Source organism: Drosophila santomea, chromosome 3R (genome assembly GCF_016746245.2).
Source record: "Drosophila santomea strain STO CAGO 1482 chromosome 3R, Prin_Dsan_1.1, whole genome shotgun sequence".
In the NCBI taxonomy this organism is placed as follows: Eukaryota; Metazoa; Arthropoda; class Insecta; order Diptera; family Drosophilidae; genus Drosophila; species Drosophila santomea.
Window position 1 is genome coordinate 16,399,201 of NC_053019.2, and position 20,225 is coordinate 16,419,425.

A 20,225-nucleotide genomic window follows, 5' to 3' on the forward strand; every position below is an offset into this window, starting at 1 on the left:
TGACGGTCAGTGCTTTTTTTGACTTTACTAAGAGCGGTTCCTAGAATGCTTATCATTTGGCTGATTTGGTCATGGGTCTTTCTGTGCTTCGCTCAGACAGTATACGTGCCCTTTAATCATTGCGCTAATTACTTTAGGTACGAACTGTTGGACGATGGTCGTACTTATGTGGGCATTTTCACACACCCCTCGAGGCCAAATCCATTGAATAAGTGGTCCGCAACATTCGATATTCGTGGTCATCGCGAGGTGAGCTCGTGATTCGCTCAATTCCGGAGCTTTCATTTCATACTAGGTAATTTTATATTTAATAGATATTTGTGAGTCCCCTGATGCCGTATCGCGAAAACATTTTAAATGGCCAGCGCGGACAGGTTTTTGTTAACTTTGTGAATATCAAAACAGAAGTGCCCATACTTACGCTATTGAAACTGAACAAACAGACGCTGTGCAACGGTACTGGATGTGAGTTTATATATTTAAATCTTTTTCGTTATTCCAATATAAACTAATTCAACAAAAAATTGCATATTTTGACACTGATAACCGGGAAGACGAAAGCCCCTCTACCAAAATTACTACACATTATACACTTTATACAATGGAGCTATCGCAAAGCAATCATAACTGAACTTGAAATTGAATGAAATTATAACATTTGTAAATTCGGACAAAAAAAGGTTTTTTTTTAAACAACTGAAATAAAATAAATTTAAAGAGTTTCTAAATTCCAATGTGATAGAAAATTCGAATCAAAATTTTGGTAGTAATCTTTGATCGGTTGCTTTTTTGTGATAAACATATTAAACTCCATATTAAAATATGTCGAAAATGGGAACACGTCTAAGTACATGAGGAGTTTTTCCTTGACGTCGCATGCGAATATTTGACAGCAAGTTAAATGGCGTCACAGTGGAACTTAATCGTTGCCGTCGGAGCGTTGCCAATTTTGACTGGCCCCAAAAAATGGAGCTTGCGACTAGAGGAGAAAGGCGCCTGATGGAGGACATCCTTGAAAGAGTAAGCCCCTTGTAATTTGCACAGCGGGATGGCAACGGAGCGTTGGGCCGTGCTCCTTTGCTAGTCCGTTGCGCCTCCTTGGCTTCTTCTGCTCCTCCTTTGATTCTTTGCTCCTCCTGCTCCTTCTGCTTCTCCTGCTTCTTTTGCTTTTCCAGGTCCAGCTCCAGCACCCAATAAACATGCATATTAGTCCGATGCCGGTGAACTCGCAGTTCGTGCGCCCATTTGCCTTGCAAAGCGATCAAATGAATCAACGATACTTGCAATTTCCGTGTCGACTCTTTATGCGAGTGCATCTCGGAATGCTGGAAATGAATCTGGACCTGGAAACGGAGACGGAGACGATGCCGGAGCCGGAGCTGGAGCTGGAGGAGTATGACAGCGACAGCGAGAGCGGATGCAGGAGCTTACCCAGAAAGCACTCAAGGAGCTGAGGGGCGGAATGAATGGAGCACTCGTACGGAGGTGGCTGAATGGCGTGAATTCAAGAAAACGAAGTTTCGGAAGAGGTCATGAATTTATGGTGCTGGGCTATATAAATGTCCACCCGCTTTAAAACTTGCTTACCTTGACCCATATATTATATTTATAGTTCATAATATATAAAGAAAATATTTACTTAAAGTGGCTTAATCTGCAGTCAATTTATCGCGTAGTAAATTCCGATTGAACTGCTTTCCCACGACACATTTTAATCCCCGGGAGCATTGCACTTAATTAATGGAATCATGATCAAGGCTGATGAATTTCCCTTGAAACTGCCACTAATGAAAGCTGCTCAGCGTTTCTGTGCCGAAGAAGCCAATTAAATATGAAACAAACGAAGATAAGGATTACATTTCTGTGACAATAAATCCACTTGGCTTATTTGCCATATACTGGAGCCAAAAAGTATCCACTGAAGTGGGTCAAAAGAGGCTCTTGGAATAAGGGAATCTCGTCCGTGTGCGCCAACATGTTGCTTCTGTTGAAGGGCTTTAAATGTTTTATATATTTCATTCGTTTGTTTTTGTTTGTCTGCGATTTCTTTGTTTTTTTGAGCCGTCCCGAGCCGGAAATAAAATAAAAGAAGCAACAGTCAGGCACTTGGTTTTTTGGGGGGTAAAAACAGCAACAAAATAAGACGACTAAATAAAAATGAAATCAAAATACGTGAACGGTGGGCGTTGCGAGCATAAATCTCATCAATCAAATGGAATTGTGCGCATAAAGTTATCGGCTCAACTTACAGCAGATAACTCAACCCGAAACCCCCCTCCTCCGTCTGCCCCCTCGTCCGCTGGGGCAATTTGAGTTTATTGTTTCAATCTGTTAAGGCAACCCCAGGGTCTGAGGTGGAGCCAGTCATAGCTGAGGACCTTGAGGCTACACTTGTAAAATAAGTGCGTGCTTACTCTACCTAGATTGAGTATGTATGTTAGAAACTGACAGGATACTACAAAATATATAGATTATGGAGGGTATGTTACAAGGGACAGGGACAAACACTTGCAGTTCCTTTAAAATTCAAAATACAAGAAGTGGCGATTTATTATCTTGCATGTGCTCTAAGTACATTTAACAACTTATAGCTTAACATGTAATTTTATTTTTCTCTTGCTGTATTCTATCCATACCGCATTAGGCACACAAATCAACCCTCCAGCCCACCAGCCCATGGGCAAGTTTTGATTGTAAGTCCCATTTCTGGCCATGTTTCTTGGTTTGGTCACGGTTTTGGTTGAACCATCGCCTCCGGTAGTTTCCAGCTTTGTTTGTTTTTATTTTGCTTTTTAGAAGCCGCTTTCCCTCCACACTTTTTGCTGTTGTTGTGGAAATCCGATTTATTTGCATTTACTTTGAGTGCCGAGCATTCTGCATTTCGCCTATATTTCTGGGGATTTTTCTTTTATAATGGTTTTTTTGGTTTTATGGTTTTATGGTTTTGGTTTCGTGGTTTGCCTGGCTTTATCTTTAAGTTTATTCAGTCTTAAAGCTGTCTAAATTTCAGCAGTTAAAGTGAAACCTAATTAAGTTGCCTAATTATTAATGGCACAATTGGCTTTGGGCCAATTCGCGAGTACGCTGGGCCAACAATCATGGGCAAACAGTTGGCCTGTTCAATAACCGCCCTTCGGCCATATTGATTAGGTGCGTTAATATGAGCAAAATGTGGGCATAGTCCTGTTTGCGTCAATTGCGATTTGCCATTGATAGCCATAACAGCCTCTGGAGACCCGCACAGGATTACCAGGGAATCCTGAATTCTGGGGATTATCACGAGATAGTCCAATTAACAACATTACGCCAGTCAAGTTAATTTGGTATAGCTCAATTAGTGGGGAAATGAAAGACTGACCGATTTACACAATTAAAAGTGTATACAATTGAAGAAGGAACTTCTTTTTGAAATTAAACCAAAATATTATAAGTAAAGGGATATTAAATTAACACAAAGGACGTGAGAACTTAAGGTTTTACCTAAAATTTCAAGCATTTTTCCAGCAGAAAAACGTTTATTGAAGCTAAAATTTTTATTTGCAGTTAAAAAACACCATAGCTCTAAAGTTTAGATAAGAAGTACATCTATGTCAGAATCATCAAATATCTAGACTCAAAATTCAACTTTTCCCAAATACTAAGTACAAAACAGAAGCAAAAATCATAAGTAGTAAGTAGTACGTGAAGTGCAGTTTCAGCTGGAGGCAACCGCAGCAAAGGTTTTTCTGCGTTTTTCACGAAAGTGGCCGGGAGTTTTCCGCGCTGCGCTGGTGGTAATAAAACGTTTAGCGCTTTTAACTTGCCACACAGTGGGCGGCTGGGAAAAGGGGGCGGGGATAGGAGGGAGGGAAAAGAGCAAACTTTGTTGTTATGATTGCTGTCGATATTTGAAAAGTTGCTTGCTAATTTCGCTTAAGGACTTTGGAAACTGAAATTCGCCGTAATTAACTGAAACGTTTGCATTTTAATAGACTTTGCATAAATTGTGCGTTAAGTTTTGTGCAAACCAAAATGGAAACGAAACATTACTAGCGAATTGGAGGAGTAGGGTTAGGACAGCGTTATGAATAAAGTTTTTACTCGGAAAGCAATGCTGTAATCGAGGAATTAAGTTGTGAATGGGCATTCGTGGATGCGAAGTGGCAGTGGCATTGGCGCATCAAGTATACGCAACGTTGCCCAGCACCAGAGTACGTGTTTATTTATGTGCAGCAAAGCATGACTAATGACACGCCAGTATATATCATTTCGTTTAGCAAATAACAAATATCACTGCCCGGTCCTGGAATTTCAACATCGAAATGGAAAGAGAGAGAGAAACGATGGTCAGAACGAGAGGCAAATAAAGATAAATAGTGTTTGGAAATGTTTTCGTGTTGCCTCTGCAGATGAAACGAAAATCCATAGACTCTGGACCGATGCGAAGCGAAGGTCCTGGGAGAATCCTCCGCGTTCTCCACAAATATCTCCCTGTTTTCCCCATTTCGCTGTCGTATAAATAAATACGTAGCCAGCATCGCATTTGCAACATTTATTGAGTCGTTGAACGAGTTGAATGAGTTCGGGTTTGCTTTTTTTTTTTATTTTTAAACTCTAGCTGAAAGGCTCCACACCATCCGGCAAAGACTAAACGAGCATACTATACCCAGCTTAAATATTGATTTACGACCACACACACGCACATACGCACACCCTCATACGTGGGCTGGGAAAGAGACGGCTAGAGGCGAGGAGAGAGAGAGGGAGCGACATTGGTCAAGCGCCAAACAATGCAGGGCAGTTGGAATTTGTTTTTAAGTTATGACCAGGCGAGAATTTCTATTTAACTGTGAAACCTGTAATTTGCCCCAGCAGCACGGCAAAACTTTATGAGGACAAGCATCATGGAATCCGTTTATCTTGTCTTCAAATTGCTTTGCCAGCTCTCAATAATGACTTAAATCGTTGCATAAACTGATCAATGGGTTAAAATATTATTAATCAAGAAAACAGGATTAAAAGCCGATGCTTGAGTATAGTGTTTATCTTAACACATTAGATGTATAAAGAAACAGTTTGATTTGGTGCTCTTTTCAACCAAGCGCAGTGAAAACTTTTTAATCATAAGTAAACAAGAATCTCTTGAATATCCATTAAGATGAAAAACGTACCTTCTAATTGCATCTATCCATGTAGTCAAGTGCAGTGTTTTAGGGCTCATTAAGACCCACTTTCATCGCACCCCAAGCGTCTTGAGGATCCTTCGGCCATCTGATAGCTTGGACTGCGCCCAAGGGAAATCGTAATCAGCAGTTGGGTCGAATTTGCCATTGCATTCATTAGACGGCTGTGGCTCCGAGGGAAAATTGAATGTCAAGTGCAGGACGAGGAAAACTCGTAGCGACTGCCACTGCGACTACAGCCTGCAGCTAAAAACAAGAAGAGGACGTAGACCAGGAACAAGACGATCCGATGGGATGCCTTGCGATGCAGACAAAATGCGCAAATTGGTTTCACTTGGCAGGGCAAGCGTGAAAACGATGTTATACTAGTCCTGCTCGACGCTTTTCCCGCTCGAGTTGAGCCGGAAAACTTGGCACAAGTTGCCGCAAACTTTGCGACCGTTTTGCACACGTTGCGCATACGCCGCGTACGCCGAAGCGCCCACATGGCGTATGACAAATGTCCCCACAGCTGATTCGCAAATCGCTGGGCACGACACACTAGCCATTAGAATAGATTAGAGAGGGGGAAATCTGGGGATTTGGGGCAAACCTGGTAAGCAGCACTCAGCACTCAGCACCCAGCACCCAAGGTGCTTGTAATCTCTTTGTCAGCCTTCACTATTATTGCGGCCTGTTTGCGCTGCCCTCTGGTGTCATAATAATTAAATGGAATTAATGCCTGGCCGGTCAGAAATTCATCACTTCAACCATCTATGGCTGCTGTTGCTGCACTGCGAAAAATTTATTAGTGTCGAATGTTGGATAGATTTTGAATTAGGTAAAACTGTGTTGTCCTTATAAGGTTTTTATCTCAAGAGGCACCATCTGTTTTTTGTAGTAACGATTAAAGCTGAGATGCTTATATTATTAAGTGTAAATGGCCAGTTTTTTTCTGGGTGTTGGGGTGCGTGCCGCATTTGCTTTGTTATTCGAGGTGGCAGACTCATTTGTAAGCCAGTCCAGGTTCCCAGACCGAGGGAATCTCTTGAGGTGCCTTGAGCCAGCGCATTGTTCGTTGGTTTTGTTTTGCTTATGAATACCCGGCCTTGAACTGAAAAAAAGAAGCTGTCGCCCGACTTCCACTCGACTCACACAACATATGAATGTGGGTGGATTAAGAAAATGTTCAGAAAGGCCTTGCCATACATGTTCAACTACCCACGCAAATGTGTGCAAATTTATGTCCTCTGTCCGCTGCCTTTTTCGAGGTCCAAAATAATAATAATGGAATATTTAAGTTGGTGCTTTGATATATACATATACATTAATCGATGCCCATAATAAACAGATTTTGAATAATAAATATCCTTGTTTATGGAGGTGGACTAAAGCATCAAAAACTAAAGCAATATTTGGCACAATGCATTTTAGCAAATTTCAAATTTTCAGAATAGTAAAATAGTCGTGGACATCGTTTTTATGAGCTGCTGGGAATTAACAACTTGCATAGGGGAAATCAGCGAAGGGAAGAGTGCACCAGCATTTTTCGCTGATTGATGGCTGAACAGTAGTACATCAATCACTTTTTTTCACGCTCCAGTGATAATTTAATTCATGTTCAATAGTCTGGCGGTGGCAACTTTAAAAAGTTCCTTTTTTTTGCCTTCATACTTCATATTCAAGCAATTCCTTTTGAGACGGTGAATTCCGCGTTTCTATTTTTCTTGCGAAAAATGCGGTAAGGCTTTTATTTATGTAGAGAACCTCGAACCGCAAACGGGTTCAAAGTGCATCCACTGGAAGTTCCTGTGGCTTTTTTTGTGCGGCGTGCCAACTCGAATGCATAGCCAAAAAATATACGACTCCACTTTTACGCTCGAGTTTTGTTTATTTTTTCCGTTTGATGTTGCGGGCTGCTTCTCCATTTGTCGAATGCTTAAAGCCATTTGAAAATGATTGGCTTTTATGTCAATAAGCGTCTAAGTTGTCCTTACTTGTTTCAGTTTTTCTTTTGCATGGCTTTTTCTTTTGCTTCACTTTTTTTTCGCTTTTTCTTTCGGTTTTTGCACTCGCGGTATTCTCTTACAGTCTGACGCTTAAGTGCCCCAATAAAACACAATAAATATACACATAAATTTTTATACACATCCCGTGTATATACAGCAATTTTTTTTTTTTTTTTTTTGTGGCCAGAGAGCGGAAAAAAGTCGTCGCGTTTTGATAGATGAAACGAAATAAAAAGTAAAACAAATATTATGTTCTGAGCTCTCGCTCACTTAAGACTTAACATTTTCGAGGGAAGGCAACTTTAAACGGCGAAATTAGAGAGCAACTGTCAAAAACCAGATGCCATGAATCTTCCTGTTAAAACTAAAATCCTTGCTTAAAATAAAAATTTTGCACTGGCTCCGCATATTAAATCAATAGGTTCCCAAACATCGAAGCGTAAAATAGGCATTCGTCACTCGGCCTTCGGTGCACCGACATGAATCTAAATTCAAACCTTTTGTGGATTGGATTTTTGTTAGGTGCCTCCGATTTGTAGGCCCTCTGATTGTGTTCAACGTGGCACGCACAATTGATTTATGAAAATTTATTGCTCACATGCGGAGGACCCAACACCCAACACCAAACACCAGGCGCCCGAGCGCCCAGCGATAGGCAACACTTTGTGTTCGAAATTAAAGCTGCCACGCCGCGAGCAATAAAAGCAAAGCCATAAAAGCTAATGAGCCCGAAAACTCGTCACCGTTGTCGCAGTCATTGCTACTCGGATCTGCCACGCCCCCTAAAACTAATATAAATGTTCGAACGGGGGCATGATGAAAATCGCGGCCATCTTGTTGCGCCTGCATTCCCTCATAAAATCGAGTTTCACCTCGCTGTTTCAGCTCATAAAATAATGGCGATCGTCGGCTACCGTGAATATACGGCATGGAATGTCGTAAAATGTATCCAAATTGTTGTTGTGGAATCGGGAATCTCCCGATGAGAATACTTACTTAACGTTATTGCCTGTGAGTGCGCATAAATTTGGCAACAAATGCCAACAAACAAGTTGAGGTATAGAAAAATGGGGAGGATGTTTGTTATTAGGGGGCGTGCCAGAGGCTAATTTGTTTTGCTGATGGGGGGTGGTATTTTCACTGCTGGAAATGTTTTCAAAAAGAAAATAATTAGATACACATTTAGCAAATTTATAATTGTAATAAATAGAAGCTCTGGAAATAAGTCAATATAATTAAAATGTATTGAAACTATGTATACAAAGTTTGGGGTTAAGAAACCAAAATATTTCTAGGTGTACATTGATATATGCTGGCAGATTTGTGTCACCCTATTAAGCATTTGATAGCGAGGCAACGGAAACTCTGCCATAGACACACATTTGCTAGCCAGTCCAAATTACATGAATAGAAATTCCAAGTAGCCAAAATGAATACCTCCATGAATACCTCCGAGGACAAACGAACGCTGGGTGGCTCCTTCTTCGACGTGCTGTGGCCATTGATCCTGGACGAGAATGTCTGTCGCATCGAGACCAAGCCGGATGATTTCTTTGTGCCCCGTGAGCCCTTCAATCGACTGGAGTGGCATAAATATCTGGCCCACGTGGGCTATCCTTTCTACATGCCGCCACATGAGCTGCGCTGCTGCAAAGGCGCCCAAAGGGAGGAGATCGAGAACGAGGATGCGGAAAAGGCCCTTAACCAAGAGGTGGAGGAGCGAAAGGCGCCGATACAGGTGGACTTTCTGCGCCGCGGTTCCCAGGCCATAAGGCCCATCGATAAGGTGGTAAAGGAACTGAGAATGGAGCAAGAGCGCCGCCAGAAATTGGCGTTCGACTTTGCCAATCGGCGATATCCATGGACCATGCAAACTCCCAGTCACGAACTGGGCTTCACCGTCACGGAGGAGCTGCAGAAGTGCTTCAAGGGACCCAAGGAGCTGGACATCTTGAGGGCCATCCATGATCACGACTGCAAGCTAATGATCATTGATCTGGGCACTGATGTGGACATCAAGGATTGCCAGCGCTGGATCAAGTTTCGTCCTTACATCCAGTTGCTGGCTTTGGTTCGCACACCTCGCATGCAACGATCGCTTCAGCTGCTCAATGTCTTCCACACGCATCTGGTGGAGGAATCGGCTGACAACTCTTGGCATGATGAGTTGCAATGCTCCCTTCGCACTGGCTTTGTCCACGCTCAGAAAAGCCACTTCCTCAAGTCCTGCGGGGAGCCACTTGTCTTCGTATTCAGTCGGTTCCGCGGCATCTGCACCTGCGATGCCTTTAAGATAATCCGCCGAGCTTAGAATGGAATCCTTCTGGTTGGGATACCGTCATTAGATGTTAGCAAATGTAAGCTGATGTTTCTATAACTTAATTACTGATTATACTTAAAAAATTTATAAATGTACAAAAAAATCTCTAGTTTATGCAAGAAAAAAATGGACAAATGTAAAAAAAAATCTCTAGTTTATGCAAGATTGTATTATATGTAATAAATCGAATTTCAAATCGTTACATACGTTTTCGCCACAAATACTAATATTTTAAGTAGCACATTGTGCGAGTAAGTTTAGCCCAGTTTAATACTCCATTCACGAGGCCTAATTTGATTCGACTTGATTTGCCTGTGCGGCCATCCAACCCATCATGTTGAAGTGGCGCCCGAACAGGAACCGCTCCAATTAGGCCGCCCAATTGGAGCTGCCTTCAAGTGCAGTCAGACGCACTGTTGCCTTCCGCTTCCTTCCACTTGCCACCCGACTATTGACGCACCGTTTTCCGATGTGTTGTCAAAGTGCCTCCGCTAAGTTGGCAGACTTGAGCCTACGGCACAATTCACAACAAGTTTGTTTGGGGAAAAGAAAAGAAATCGAAAAATTTCGCGCCAAATCTCAACAAATTATTACAAAGCTTAACAAACTTGAAACTGATTATAAAAGTTGCCGGCAGGCAGTTGGGGCAAATTGGGGAACTGGCGCAGCCACAATGCAGCAAAATTGAGTTGCGGGTGTCGCGAAGTTAGGAGCACTTCCCCTCATTCTCACTGGCTTCTTTTTGTTTTGTTGGCAAAAGTTTTTTGGCCAAATGCGTTGTCGCCATAAACGTCGTCCCACAAACATAATTTTCAATGGAAATTCACATAAACCACCTTGCCACGCCTGATAATAACTTTAAGCTAAACTTACGCGATTTATAAGAGGGGCAGCCACAGATCTCAAAAATGTGAAAAGTCTCTAGAGTAATGAACAAATAATACTTTTCTTATCCGTTCGTTAATGTGGACTTTAAGCTTTCTTTGTAATAAATAAATAAATAAATTGCACAACTAAATACGTTAAAGTTTTGGGGCTATTCTTTTTTTTTAAGTAATTGTTCATATGCATTAAAAGTTTATTTTTGCGCAATGATTAGTGTTTACTTTTGTAATAACTATCAGGCATAATCTTTGCCAGTGAAAATAGTTGTGTTTTTCACCAGTTGTTGATTGATACTAAACAGCTTTTTGCTATAAAAATTGAGCACGATCGATTGAGAAAACGAGAAGAGAATATTTCTTGAGCTAAAGCTATGCAAGGTGGGTTTGTAAAACAAGTCCCATGTTTATTTAGTCGGGGATTTTTCTCTCGCCAGCAGCTCCCCAGCGGAATGGTTCTGCGGAGAAGCGGGTTCCGAAATAGCTGTTAGTTGTACGTTTAGAAAAAGTGCTCAGCCGAAGACTTGACATGGCTGGGAAAAGCCCGTGATCAGTCAATGGGGGTGTTCTACAATCTGGGGAGAGATCAGCTGTTCCGTGGAGAGGTAGTGCATCGCCAGTCGCTTGTGGATTCTGATTCTGATTCTGGATTCGATTGCAGTTCTCGTTCAGTTCCATTCAGCATTGGTTGTAACCGTCGCAATGACAATCGTGTGGCTGACCTTGCTGGGCCTTTGTCTCAATCTGAAACTCGGCTCGGCGTTGCAGGTGCCGCAGCACAATTGCGAGAGGTATTTCAGCTACTACAAGGAGAACAATGGAGCCTACATTGGCGTCTTTACCGCACCACGCGCTGGTGTGAACAGCCTATCTTGGGAGGTGGTCTTCACAGCTCACGGAACTGACCAGGTAAAACCCCATCGATTATATAAAACGATTGAACTATTACATACTGAAATCCCCACACATGCAGGCAAGCACTGTGAGCTCCCTCAAGCCGTATCCCGATAAGGCAACGGCCTTTGAAAAGATACGCAGCGGAGAACGTGGCGAGGTGTTTGTGCGGTTCCAGGATTTCGGTAACGAGCTGCCCAAACTTGTACGGGCGGAATTTAACGACCAGGTTCTGTGCCAAAATGATGAATGTACGTATACGTATTGAGCAATCAATATTGTTGCTTAAATCTTTAGAATACAAGTTTCTTTGAAAAATCAACATAAAGATGTTCTACGCTAAAGATGTTCTACGATTGTTTTTTGATGTTCATGATCAATTTTTCATATCTTTTGTTTACCTTTTGCAGATGATGCCCCTTCGAGCACAATGACCCGGCGGCAGAGCATGTCCACCTCAACGAAAATTAGTGAAGTCCCAAGAGAAATTGTGTCCCAGTCTCGTCCGGTGAACCAGTGGAGTCCGGTGTTTCAGTCGCGTCCGGTGCCGAACATACCGGACAGTGTCTCCAATCCGTTCTTTTCTCAACCCAGGCCCAAAATAGAGTCCGACTATGAGGAGTGCGGCGTGGAGGGCTTTGCGCCTCTTCAAATTGGAGGCGACCTAGTGACGCGGGGTCAGTATCCCTGGCTAGCGGCCCTTTACGAAGGTGGATCCACGGCTACTTACAAATGTGTGGTCACGGTCATCTCGAAGCGGACTGTGATCACTGCAGCTCACTGCATTTATGGAAAGAGTGCCAGCCAACTGTGGGTCTATCTGGGCAGGCATGATCGCAACGAGAATCCTGAGAACGGAGCCTCCCTGGTCAGCGTAAGCAGCGTGCTGACTCCGTCCGCCTACGAGGGCAATCCGGTTCCGGATGCGGACGTGGGCCTGCTGGTGCTGACCTCTCCGATGGTGTACACCAAGTACATTCGACCCCTCTGCCTTTGGAGCTCCAATATGGGCGTGTCACCAAATGAGGGCGAATCGGGCGCAGTAGCCGGATGGGGCTTCGATAGGAGTGCCCAGAAGACGCGTTTTCCCAAGACAGTGAGTGTTCAGTTGGTGCCACGGGATCAGTGTCTCAAGGAGATGAAGCGGGCGGAGGACTTTATCACGCGGCGCACCGTCTGTGCTGGCAATTCAGAATCACATGGTCCTTGCTTCGGCGACTCGGGATCTGCTCTGATCGTCCTGCGGAACAATCGATGGCACGTTCGCGGAGTGGTATCCTTATCGCCTCGCCAGGGTGATATATGCGACCTTAGCAAGTATGTTATCTATTGCGATGTGGCAAAGCACATCGACTGGGTACGTCAAAATATGGTCATGTGAGGCGCTGAAATAATTATAATGTGACAATACAGGAAAACCTAGAAATTCATGTGCAAGATTCTCAATAAATCTCTGAGTAGCTTAATATATTACCTTTTCCAAGCTGGTGGATTTCCCAAGCATGCATTGCTGCCATCTATCTTAGAATATACTTAACTTAGCGCTAATATCAACCCCTTTCCTCAAGACTAGAGTATCGATGTTTATAATCGTTGATTACAAATTTCCCAAAGAGGGAATTCTATTAGATCAAGTGAGAGCTCATCAGAGAGTAACATGTGGGAGACTTCCTCTAATTGAGCTAACAACAACTATAAACAAACTAAGCTTTGATAATAATACTTTAGACTCAAGAGCAAGAAAATCGTTTGTGAGCAACAGCAGGTTTTATAACTCAGTAACTGAAATGTCTTCTTATCAGTAAAGAGAAAGATCATTTTTCTTTTTCTCTAACTTTAAATTTATTAATTATAAGTTTAACCCTATCCATATTGAAAGCGGCAATTCGATATATAATCGTTAGCTTTCAATTAAATTGATCATAATACATAATCTCGTTGAATTTAATATTTTGTTTTGTTTATACAAAATATTCCAAGTTTTCTATGCGAGGGGGTTTTCGCTCAAAACACAGATGGCCGTTGGGTTCTAGGCATTTGAGTACGAGGTACCAAGGGTATGTTCATTAATAAACACTTATTGACCAAACAATTTCTTTTCATAATTTCGGCTGCATAATCAAGGTAAGCTAGGTACACTAAAACAATTACTGACTTTTGGCATCAAAATCAAAGTGACTCTTGGCCATCGTAGTACTACGATTTTACAATGATTTCGTTGAGAACAAAGTATGCAAACGTCGGGTTAGTTTCTAAATGTTTTGATGGAGGTTTGATGGCAGAGGCCTTATTGGCTCAGCACGATGCGGAATTTCCAGTTTTGCTCAACACCGATACTGAGTGATTCAGCAACCCGTCGAGACTTGTAAGCGATATTCGATGCTCGCAATCAGTTGTATTTACCCACCTTTGGTTGTCGCGTGCGGAACGGAGAGCTTCTTTCCAAGCTTCTAATCCAAGAGTCCGGAAAGGTATGGGTCTGGAATTGGTCGTAGTGGTGTCGCTAATCGCCTTGGCCGGGGGCCAACTTTATCCGGAGAACTCGTGTCCGGACTACTTCCGCTATGTGAACGATGCCTTCCAAGGTGTGCAGGGCGAGATAACGCTGCCCGGCTTGAATCGGGGTCGGAATATCATAGAAATACGTTTCTCGCAACGGGGTGAACAAGATGTATGAGCTGGCCAGCGATCTTCGCGCTGAACCAACCCAACTGACCACTTTTTCCCTTGCATTTCGTAGACCCGGAGGGTGGGTAGCCTGATACCCTATCCGGATGAGAATGCGATACGACAGAATAGAGATATGGCAATATTTCGCGTAGCCTTCAGACAAACTGCAGACAACGGATTGCCCAAGTTGACGCGACTCTCCTACAATGATCAGCTCTTGTGCTCGGCCAGCGAATGTGAGTAGATTGTGTCAGGTTTTAGAAATAGGTATTGTCTTACAGCATTTTGAAGTCCCTTATGGTTAGTGTGCCAACTTCCTGCTGAATTCCTTTGAGCACTATTCCAGACACGCCGCCCAGCAGCTTTTTTAACCGCTTCTTTGAGATCGAAATCAGTGGTTCGCCGAATTTGTTTCCTTCCTCCGCATTTAATCCCTTCACCCGAGATGGCTCCGATGTGCCCGTATTCTATCCCACCTCTTCACGGGGCAATGATGTTTGGCGTGGTTTTACGCAGCCGTGGACGACTGTGTCCAATCGACAACCAGCAGCGGTCACTCCAGCACCCAATCCATCTGAAATTTTCTTCTATCCACCTGTGCCCAGTGTTACAGCCACTTTTGGGCCACCTGTACGAACTGTCACAAGCAGCCCAACACCACCACCACCACCACCACCTCCACCACTTCCAGTAACAGTAACCACCGTTCCTCCGCCGACTCCACCACCTCAACGCTTTGATCCGCGATCCCAAATAAGACCAGAAGTTTGCGGTAGAGAGGGCAGCACAACGCCGTTTATTGTAAATGGAAATGAGTTTCCGCGTGGTCGGTACCCCTGGCTATCGGCTGTCTATCACAAGAAGGTTCGCACTCTGTCCTTTAGGTGCGGAGGATCCCTGGTCTCAGCCAGCATTGTAATTAGTGCCGCCCACTGTGTGCATCGGATGACGGAGGACCGCGTGGTCATCGGACTCGGACGCTATGATCTGGATGACTATGGCGAGGATGGGGCCGAAATGCGAAATGTGATGCGATTGCTCTGGCATCCGGATTTTAATACCCGGTCTTATTCGGATGCGGATATCGCTTTGATCACCATTGAGCGGCCGGTGACGTGAGTATTTAATTTATTTATAAAACTAACGCTAAAAAAGCATGCAAGCGCAGTTTGGTTATAGAATAAATCTTTTTGGGATGGGCATTCCCGTTCAAATATTATAGCCTTTGAATTTTACTCTTTCACAATACGAGTATGCGCATCTTACAGAAGGTGATAATATATTACATATAACATATAAAGTTAATATTTTAAGAACTATGTTTTTTTTTTTTTGTTTTTTTGTCAGATTCAACGACATTATTGCACCCATTTGCATGTGGACGGTGGAGGCAAGCAGCACGGTGAGCACCACTGGCTTCATAGCGGGTTGGGGGAGAGATGAGGAGGACAGCTCCAGGACGCAGTATCCCCACGTGGTGGAGGCGGATATCGCCAGTCCGACGGTCTGTGCCAGCAACTGGAGGGTCACCATGGTGACGGAGCGGACTCTATGCGCGGGAAACCGCGATGGATCAGGGCCCTGTGTCGGCGATTCCGGCGGTGGTCTGATGGTCAAGCAGGGCAATCGGTGGCTGCTCCGGGGTATTGTGTCCACGGGGGAACGCGGACCTGCCAACACCTGCCAGCTGAACCAGTATGTACTCTACTGCGATCTGTCCAAGCACATCAACTGGATAAACGAAAACATCCGCTGAGCATCCAGAATCAAATTAAACACTTTAATGCCAAAACCTATTGAGATGTTTTACTGTCTGCTGATTTTGGGCAAAACGGGTTTGCGGCACTCGTCTTTCCATTATTTTATTTGCAATGATGGATGAGTGATAGGCCAAAAAAATATAGAATTTTAAGTTGCTACGCGTCGTTGGCAATAATGAATTTATAAAAAAATCTATTTAATAGATGGGATGCACACTACACTGCATAGTCATATTTCTTTTACATTGGGAGGCAGAAGAATATACAGATTTTAGGATTTAGCAGAAGAATTTGGTTCTGGTTTTTTTGCAGCTCTCGTTGTTTAACTTACAAGTTAATAGCTATGTGTATTACATTTATACGGCTATATGACGTAAAAATAAACACGAATACCCACGTGTTGACTGCTAAATGATTGGCATCGGCTGAACAAATGTTTGGCAAGCGTGCTGCACATTTAAGTGCCGAATGAATTGGCTATAAAAGGCCAGTACGATCGATATAAAGTCTCTTAGGAGGCTGGTATAAAGATGAAGTGCACCGGCTTTCTAATCCTCCTGGTGGTCCTGTTTGCCTGGAACGGCAGAGTTCGGGCAATAGAAACTGCCTTTGATATATGGAATAAATTTGGAGACGGTGGAGCTCTGCCCAATGATCCGGAACGGCTAAACGAAAAAGGTATTTCGGTTCTTGGTACAACGAACAAACTGCAAAGCAGGAATGAAGGTACGATAACGCAATTGAAAAATCTTATTGATAATTATGTGGGGAAATTATTATCCGATTTACCCAATACTCGGAAAAAGAAAAGGAGACAAGCGCTGCAGGAATCCCTACAAGCTCTAACTGGTCTGAGCTTGGCCATATCTCCATTGCTAAAAATCCTGGCGAACATCAAGAACCAGGAGGAGCAACTTGTCTCCAAACTCAATGTTCAGAATGAATGGAAGTTCTGGGCTGCCGCAAAGGTTTCGCGAGTTCAGGATTCCACTAAAGGGCTTAGGACCGCGGAGGCTGTTTCCATCACTGAAAACTTCAACAATCGTTACGGCCTTCGATTGCGCAGCTGTGTTGGTCAGTTCATATGGAATCAGATTCGGTTTAACTTGGACCTGGAAAGTTCCCTAAATGGCCTGCAAAATCCAACGGGGCAGCTGATCGATGCCACTGAAGGCTGTTCCAGCGTTAAGGCAAAAACTTGCCGCCGGGACGTGAGAAGGGTTATTGATGGCCTCCAGAATGCTCCACAGAATCTGCTGAGCCTGCGGAATAAAGGCAATCAGTTGGAGGACATCCAAAGACAAAGCAATCAGTGTGTGGATAAAACCCTAAGGGAATATACCGAGGAGCGGGTCGAAGTGGAAAGACAGCTGGAGGATATAATCGCGGATTATCGCGAGAGTGAAACACCCAACAAATAGATGGGGAACTATACTATACATTAAAAATCAAATATTATTGCACTAATCAACAGCGAACATATAGCAGATACAGCACATACAAAGGACCTCTATAGAAACAGAAAAATATATATTAATTCTATAAAATATTTCGTATGAAAAAGAAGCAGCAAAGTTAAAGATTTAATCTTTTAAATACATTCTGTGAGAAAAGTTTCTTTTATTTTCTTTGTGCATCGTAGTATTTCATTCCGCTCTCGGATTGATTATAATAAATAAATTGTGATCTATCGAGGCGATGTGCAAATGGCATTCTAGACGCGGGAAAGAATGAAATATTTGCATAATGGAGCTTGGCATGTGCAAGTGCAATTTGCGCTCGAGAGTATAACTCCAAAAAATGAATTCTAAGAGCCGCTGACTAAGTATATGAAAAATCGGGAGACTTAGATCGCGTAATTCACTTGCTCATTGAGTGAGACTTTTGAGTTTTAGTGCGAGTAATTAAATTCTCTATAAAATAGACTGGAAAAGCTCAGCTCTTACCCAGTTGCAATGAGTCCGCTTCAGCTGGTGACCGTTCTCCTCCTGGTTTCTCTGATTAACTTGGCTCTTGGCCAGCTGCCCCGGAATGGCTGCTCTCCGCGATTCCAGTACCAGGGCTATATGGGGCAGTACATCGGTTTGGTGAAACTTCGTCATCCGGTGGCCAATAACCAGACGCTAATCCTTCAGTTCTCCCAGCAGGGCTATCACAATTTTGAGGTAATAATCAGCAGTATTAGCTTGGAAATTCTCAATTCAAAATCAGTTGCTTCTGTTATCACTTTGCTTGTTTGCGGTTGTGCTATTTCCCACACGGCAATGACAATTGCCTTTGCCAAAGCAAAATATTAATATAAGCAAGCGTAATAGAGAATGACAAGTTTTCTATTATTTTGTATTAGTACTAAGGGAGATTTAAAAAGTAATATTTCCCTTTTATTTTTAGGAATACGTGGGCAGCATTTCGCTGGTGGATGATGATTATGTGACCCAGGAAAATCTGCGTCAGGGATTGCAGATTCGATACCGTGTTGATTTCCCCATTCCAACAATACCGCCTAAGATAACTAGCATGCAATTGAATGGCGTGGAACTTTGCGGTGGCTTAGAATGTATGTTATTTTAGTTTTATATATATTTCAAATGCGATTTAGCGACGCATTTATTTTCTAGATCCCAAACCAAGAACCGGCATTACGCTGCGAATCACTTGGTCGCCGTCCCAAGTATTGACTTTTGGGGCAAGTCCCCCCCAACCTCTGCCGACCAGACGTCAACCCACTTGGCCCCAAGAGGAGAGTCCACAGATCGACTACAGTGAAACCAGGCCCAGTCAACCAGGACTCGAGGATAATGGAGAGATGTTTGTGGGTAATGAGTCACTGTCAGTGTTCCAGAATCTCGGATGGGGTACTGCCCCGCAGCAGGCGAATCCGATTAGGAGTACTACACCCCGGCCGAGGATAACAAATCCCGCCCCACAGCGGACGACACCAGAACCTGGTCGATCTTCTGCCCCCCAGCAGGCGGTGAGAAGCCCAGTAGAGCTCGTTCCCCAGCAGAACCCTTCATCCAATGGGATTCCCTGCGGTCGGGAGAGAGCTAGTATCACTCCATTCATCTTCCAAGGAGAAAGTCTGCAGCGAGGTCAGCTCCCATGGTTGGTAGCGATTTTCGAGCGCCGTGAGAGCAACGGACCCGCCTTCATCTGTGGAGGAACCCTGATCTCCACATCCACGGTACTATCGGCCGCCCATTGTTTTCGTGCTCCTGGAAGGAACTTGCCCGCCTCTCGACTGGCCGTCTCCTTGGGACGAAACACTCTGGCTATTCACTCAGATGGAGAATTTCGCGGAGTATCCCAGCTGATCATCCACGAAAACTTCCAAATCAAACAATTCACGGAGGCCGATTTGGCGCTGGTCCGGTTGGACGATCCTGTGAGGTGAGTCTATGAAACAAACATATTTAATATACACAACTACTGCCCTTTTATACTTATATTATAACAAGGTACACGGACTACATAGTGCCTATTTGCCTGTGGAGCACCAGCAACCGCATGGACTTGCCCCAGGGTCACAAGAGCTATGTTGCCGGCTGGGGACCAGATGAGACCGGCACCGGCCACACGGAGGTATCCAAGATCACCGACCTAAATATCGTCATCGAATCGAACTGCGTCCAGGAGCTGCCCCATGTGCTGGTCCAGCCGAGCGCCCTCTGTGCCAAGAAGACGGGAGCAGGACCTTGTGCCAGCGATGGAGGTGGTCCATTAATGCTCCGGGAACAGGAAGTTTGGGTGCTGCGGGGAGTGATCTCTGGAGGTGCGATCAACGAAAAGGAAAACACCTGTGAGCTCTCCAAGCCATCCGTATTCACCGATGTGGCCAAACACATAGAATGGGTTCGCCGGAACATGTGGAATTAAACAGAAAATGTAGTTTGCCAAAAAAGAAGGCATGTCGCCTTCCTGAAGAGATTTCTCCTAATGAATGTACTCCAAGTTACGTAATCGGAAGATCCATGTATTACTGCCTCTTACTGCGCTTTGGGTAATTCTAAGTGGATTCATTAATCATTGAAAAAATAAATCAAAGCGGAGCATCTTGAATACACTGCCAACTTTTTTTTTTAACTCTTGTTCTGATAAACATCTTTATCATTATTTGATCAATGGTATTATCACTATTATCTTTATCGTAAATTGTAATACTTTAAATTATTTTAACAGTGGGTTTTGTACTGATTTAAATCTTTACTAAACATACATAATTATTACCATCGAAAAGTGCTTGAATATTATTTGATAATCAGAAATAACAATAATTAATCTTGAAACCTTTTGGAACCCAAATTCAGAATTGCTTTTCATGCTTATTCTGCAAAAAAAGCGCCTATATATTTTAACATTTTAAATTATTTATAAAAAGACTCGAGTCTGATATAAACCAATTTATTGTTGTGTTATAAAATTGTAACGTATGCTCCTAAGCCCGAAAATAATTTCAAGTTAAACCCAGTTTTGACCTCCGAAAACCCTTTTTCGAAGAGTATACCCACGTCACTAACTTTGATCGGGTTGGGAGAGCCAACCAGCTTTGT

At 43.4% G+C, this 20,225-nt stretch overlaps 7 protein-coding genes across 7 annotated transcripts; all 7 read left to right on the top strand.

Annotated features, from left to right (window-relative positions):
- The first annotated feature begins 45 nt into the window (after nt 1-45).
- LOC120454167 lies at nt 46-631 on the top strand. The gene is made up of 3 exons (XM_039639236.1): nt 46-249; nt 315-465; nt 555-631. Exons 1-3 carry the CDS (start codon nt 46-48, stop codon nt 629-631), a joined length of 432 nt encoding a protein of 143 aa, XP_039495170.1.
- A 128-nt stretch (nt 632-759) lies between these two features.
- Nucleotides 760-1,524, top strand: LOC120453216. Its single transcript, XM_039637806.1, has 2 exons — nt 760-1,020; nt 1,176-1,524. The coding sequence occupies exons 1-2, from the start codon at nt 877-879 to the stop codon at nt 1,452-1,454; spliced, it is 423 nt and encodes a 140-aa protein (XP_039493740.1). The 5' UTR covers nt 760-876; the 3' UTR covers nt 1,455-1,524.
- A 6,937-nt stretch (nt 1,525-8,461) lies between these two features.
- On the top strand, nt 8,462-9,672 carry LOC120451873. Its single transcript, XM_039635880.1, has one exon. The coding sequence runs from the start codon at nt 8,580-8,582 to the stop codon at nt 9,459-9,461; it is 882 nt and encodes a 293-aa protein (XP_039491814.1). The 5' UTR covers nt 8,462-8,579; the 3' UTR covers nt 9,462-9,672.
- A 1,335-nt stretch (nt 9,673-11,007) lies between these two features.
- On the top strand, nt 11,008-13,193 carry LOC120451578 (serine protease gd). Its single transcript, XM_039635388.1, has 3 exons — nt 11,008-11,260; nt 11,325-11,496; nt 11,656-13,193. Exons 1-3 carry the CDS (start codon nt 11,054-11,056, stop codon nt 12,624-12,626), a joined length of 1,350 nt encoding a protein of 449 aa, XP_039491322.1. The 5' UTR covers nt 11,008-11,053; the 3' UTR covers nt 12,627-13,193.
- Nucleotides 13,194-13,626: 433 nt separating this feature from the next.
- LOC120451577 (proclotting enzyme) lies at nt 13,627-15,711 on the top strand. Its single transcript, XM_039635386.2, has 4 exons — nt 13,627-13,916; nt 13,986-14,151; nt 14,262-15,030; nt 15,263-15,711. The coding sequence occupies exons 1-4, from the start codon at nt 13,719-13,721 to the stop codon at nt 15,669-15,671; spliced, it is 1,542 nt and encodes a 513-aa protein (XP_039491320.1). The 5' UTR covers nt 13,627-13,718; the 3' UTR covers nt 15,672-15,711.
- A 460-nt stretch (nt 15,712-16,171) lies between these two features.
- LOC120451579 lies at nt 16,172-17,288 on the top strand. The gene has a single exon (XM_039635389.2). It carries the CDS (start codon nt 16,206-16,208, stop codon nt 17,094-17,096), a length of 891 nt encoding a protein of 296 aa, XP_039491323.1. The 5' UTR covers nt 16,172-16,205; the 3' UTR covers nt 17,097-17,288.
- Nucleotides 17,289-17,602: 314 nt separating this feature from the next.
- LOC120451576 (enteropeptidase) lies at nt 17,603-19,734 on the top strand. Its single transcript, XM_039635385.1, has 4 exons — nt 17,603-17,840; nt 18,067-18,232; nt 18,294-19,065; nt 19,134-19,734. The coding sequence occupies exons 1-4, from the start codon at nt 17,631-17,633 to the stop codon at nt 19,549-19,551; spliced, it is 1,566 nt and encodes a 521-aa protein (XP_039491319.1). The 5' UTR covers nt 17,603-17,630; the 3' UTR covers nt 19,552-19,734.
- The last annotated feature ends 491 nt before the right edge of the window (nt 19,735-20,225 follow it).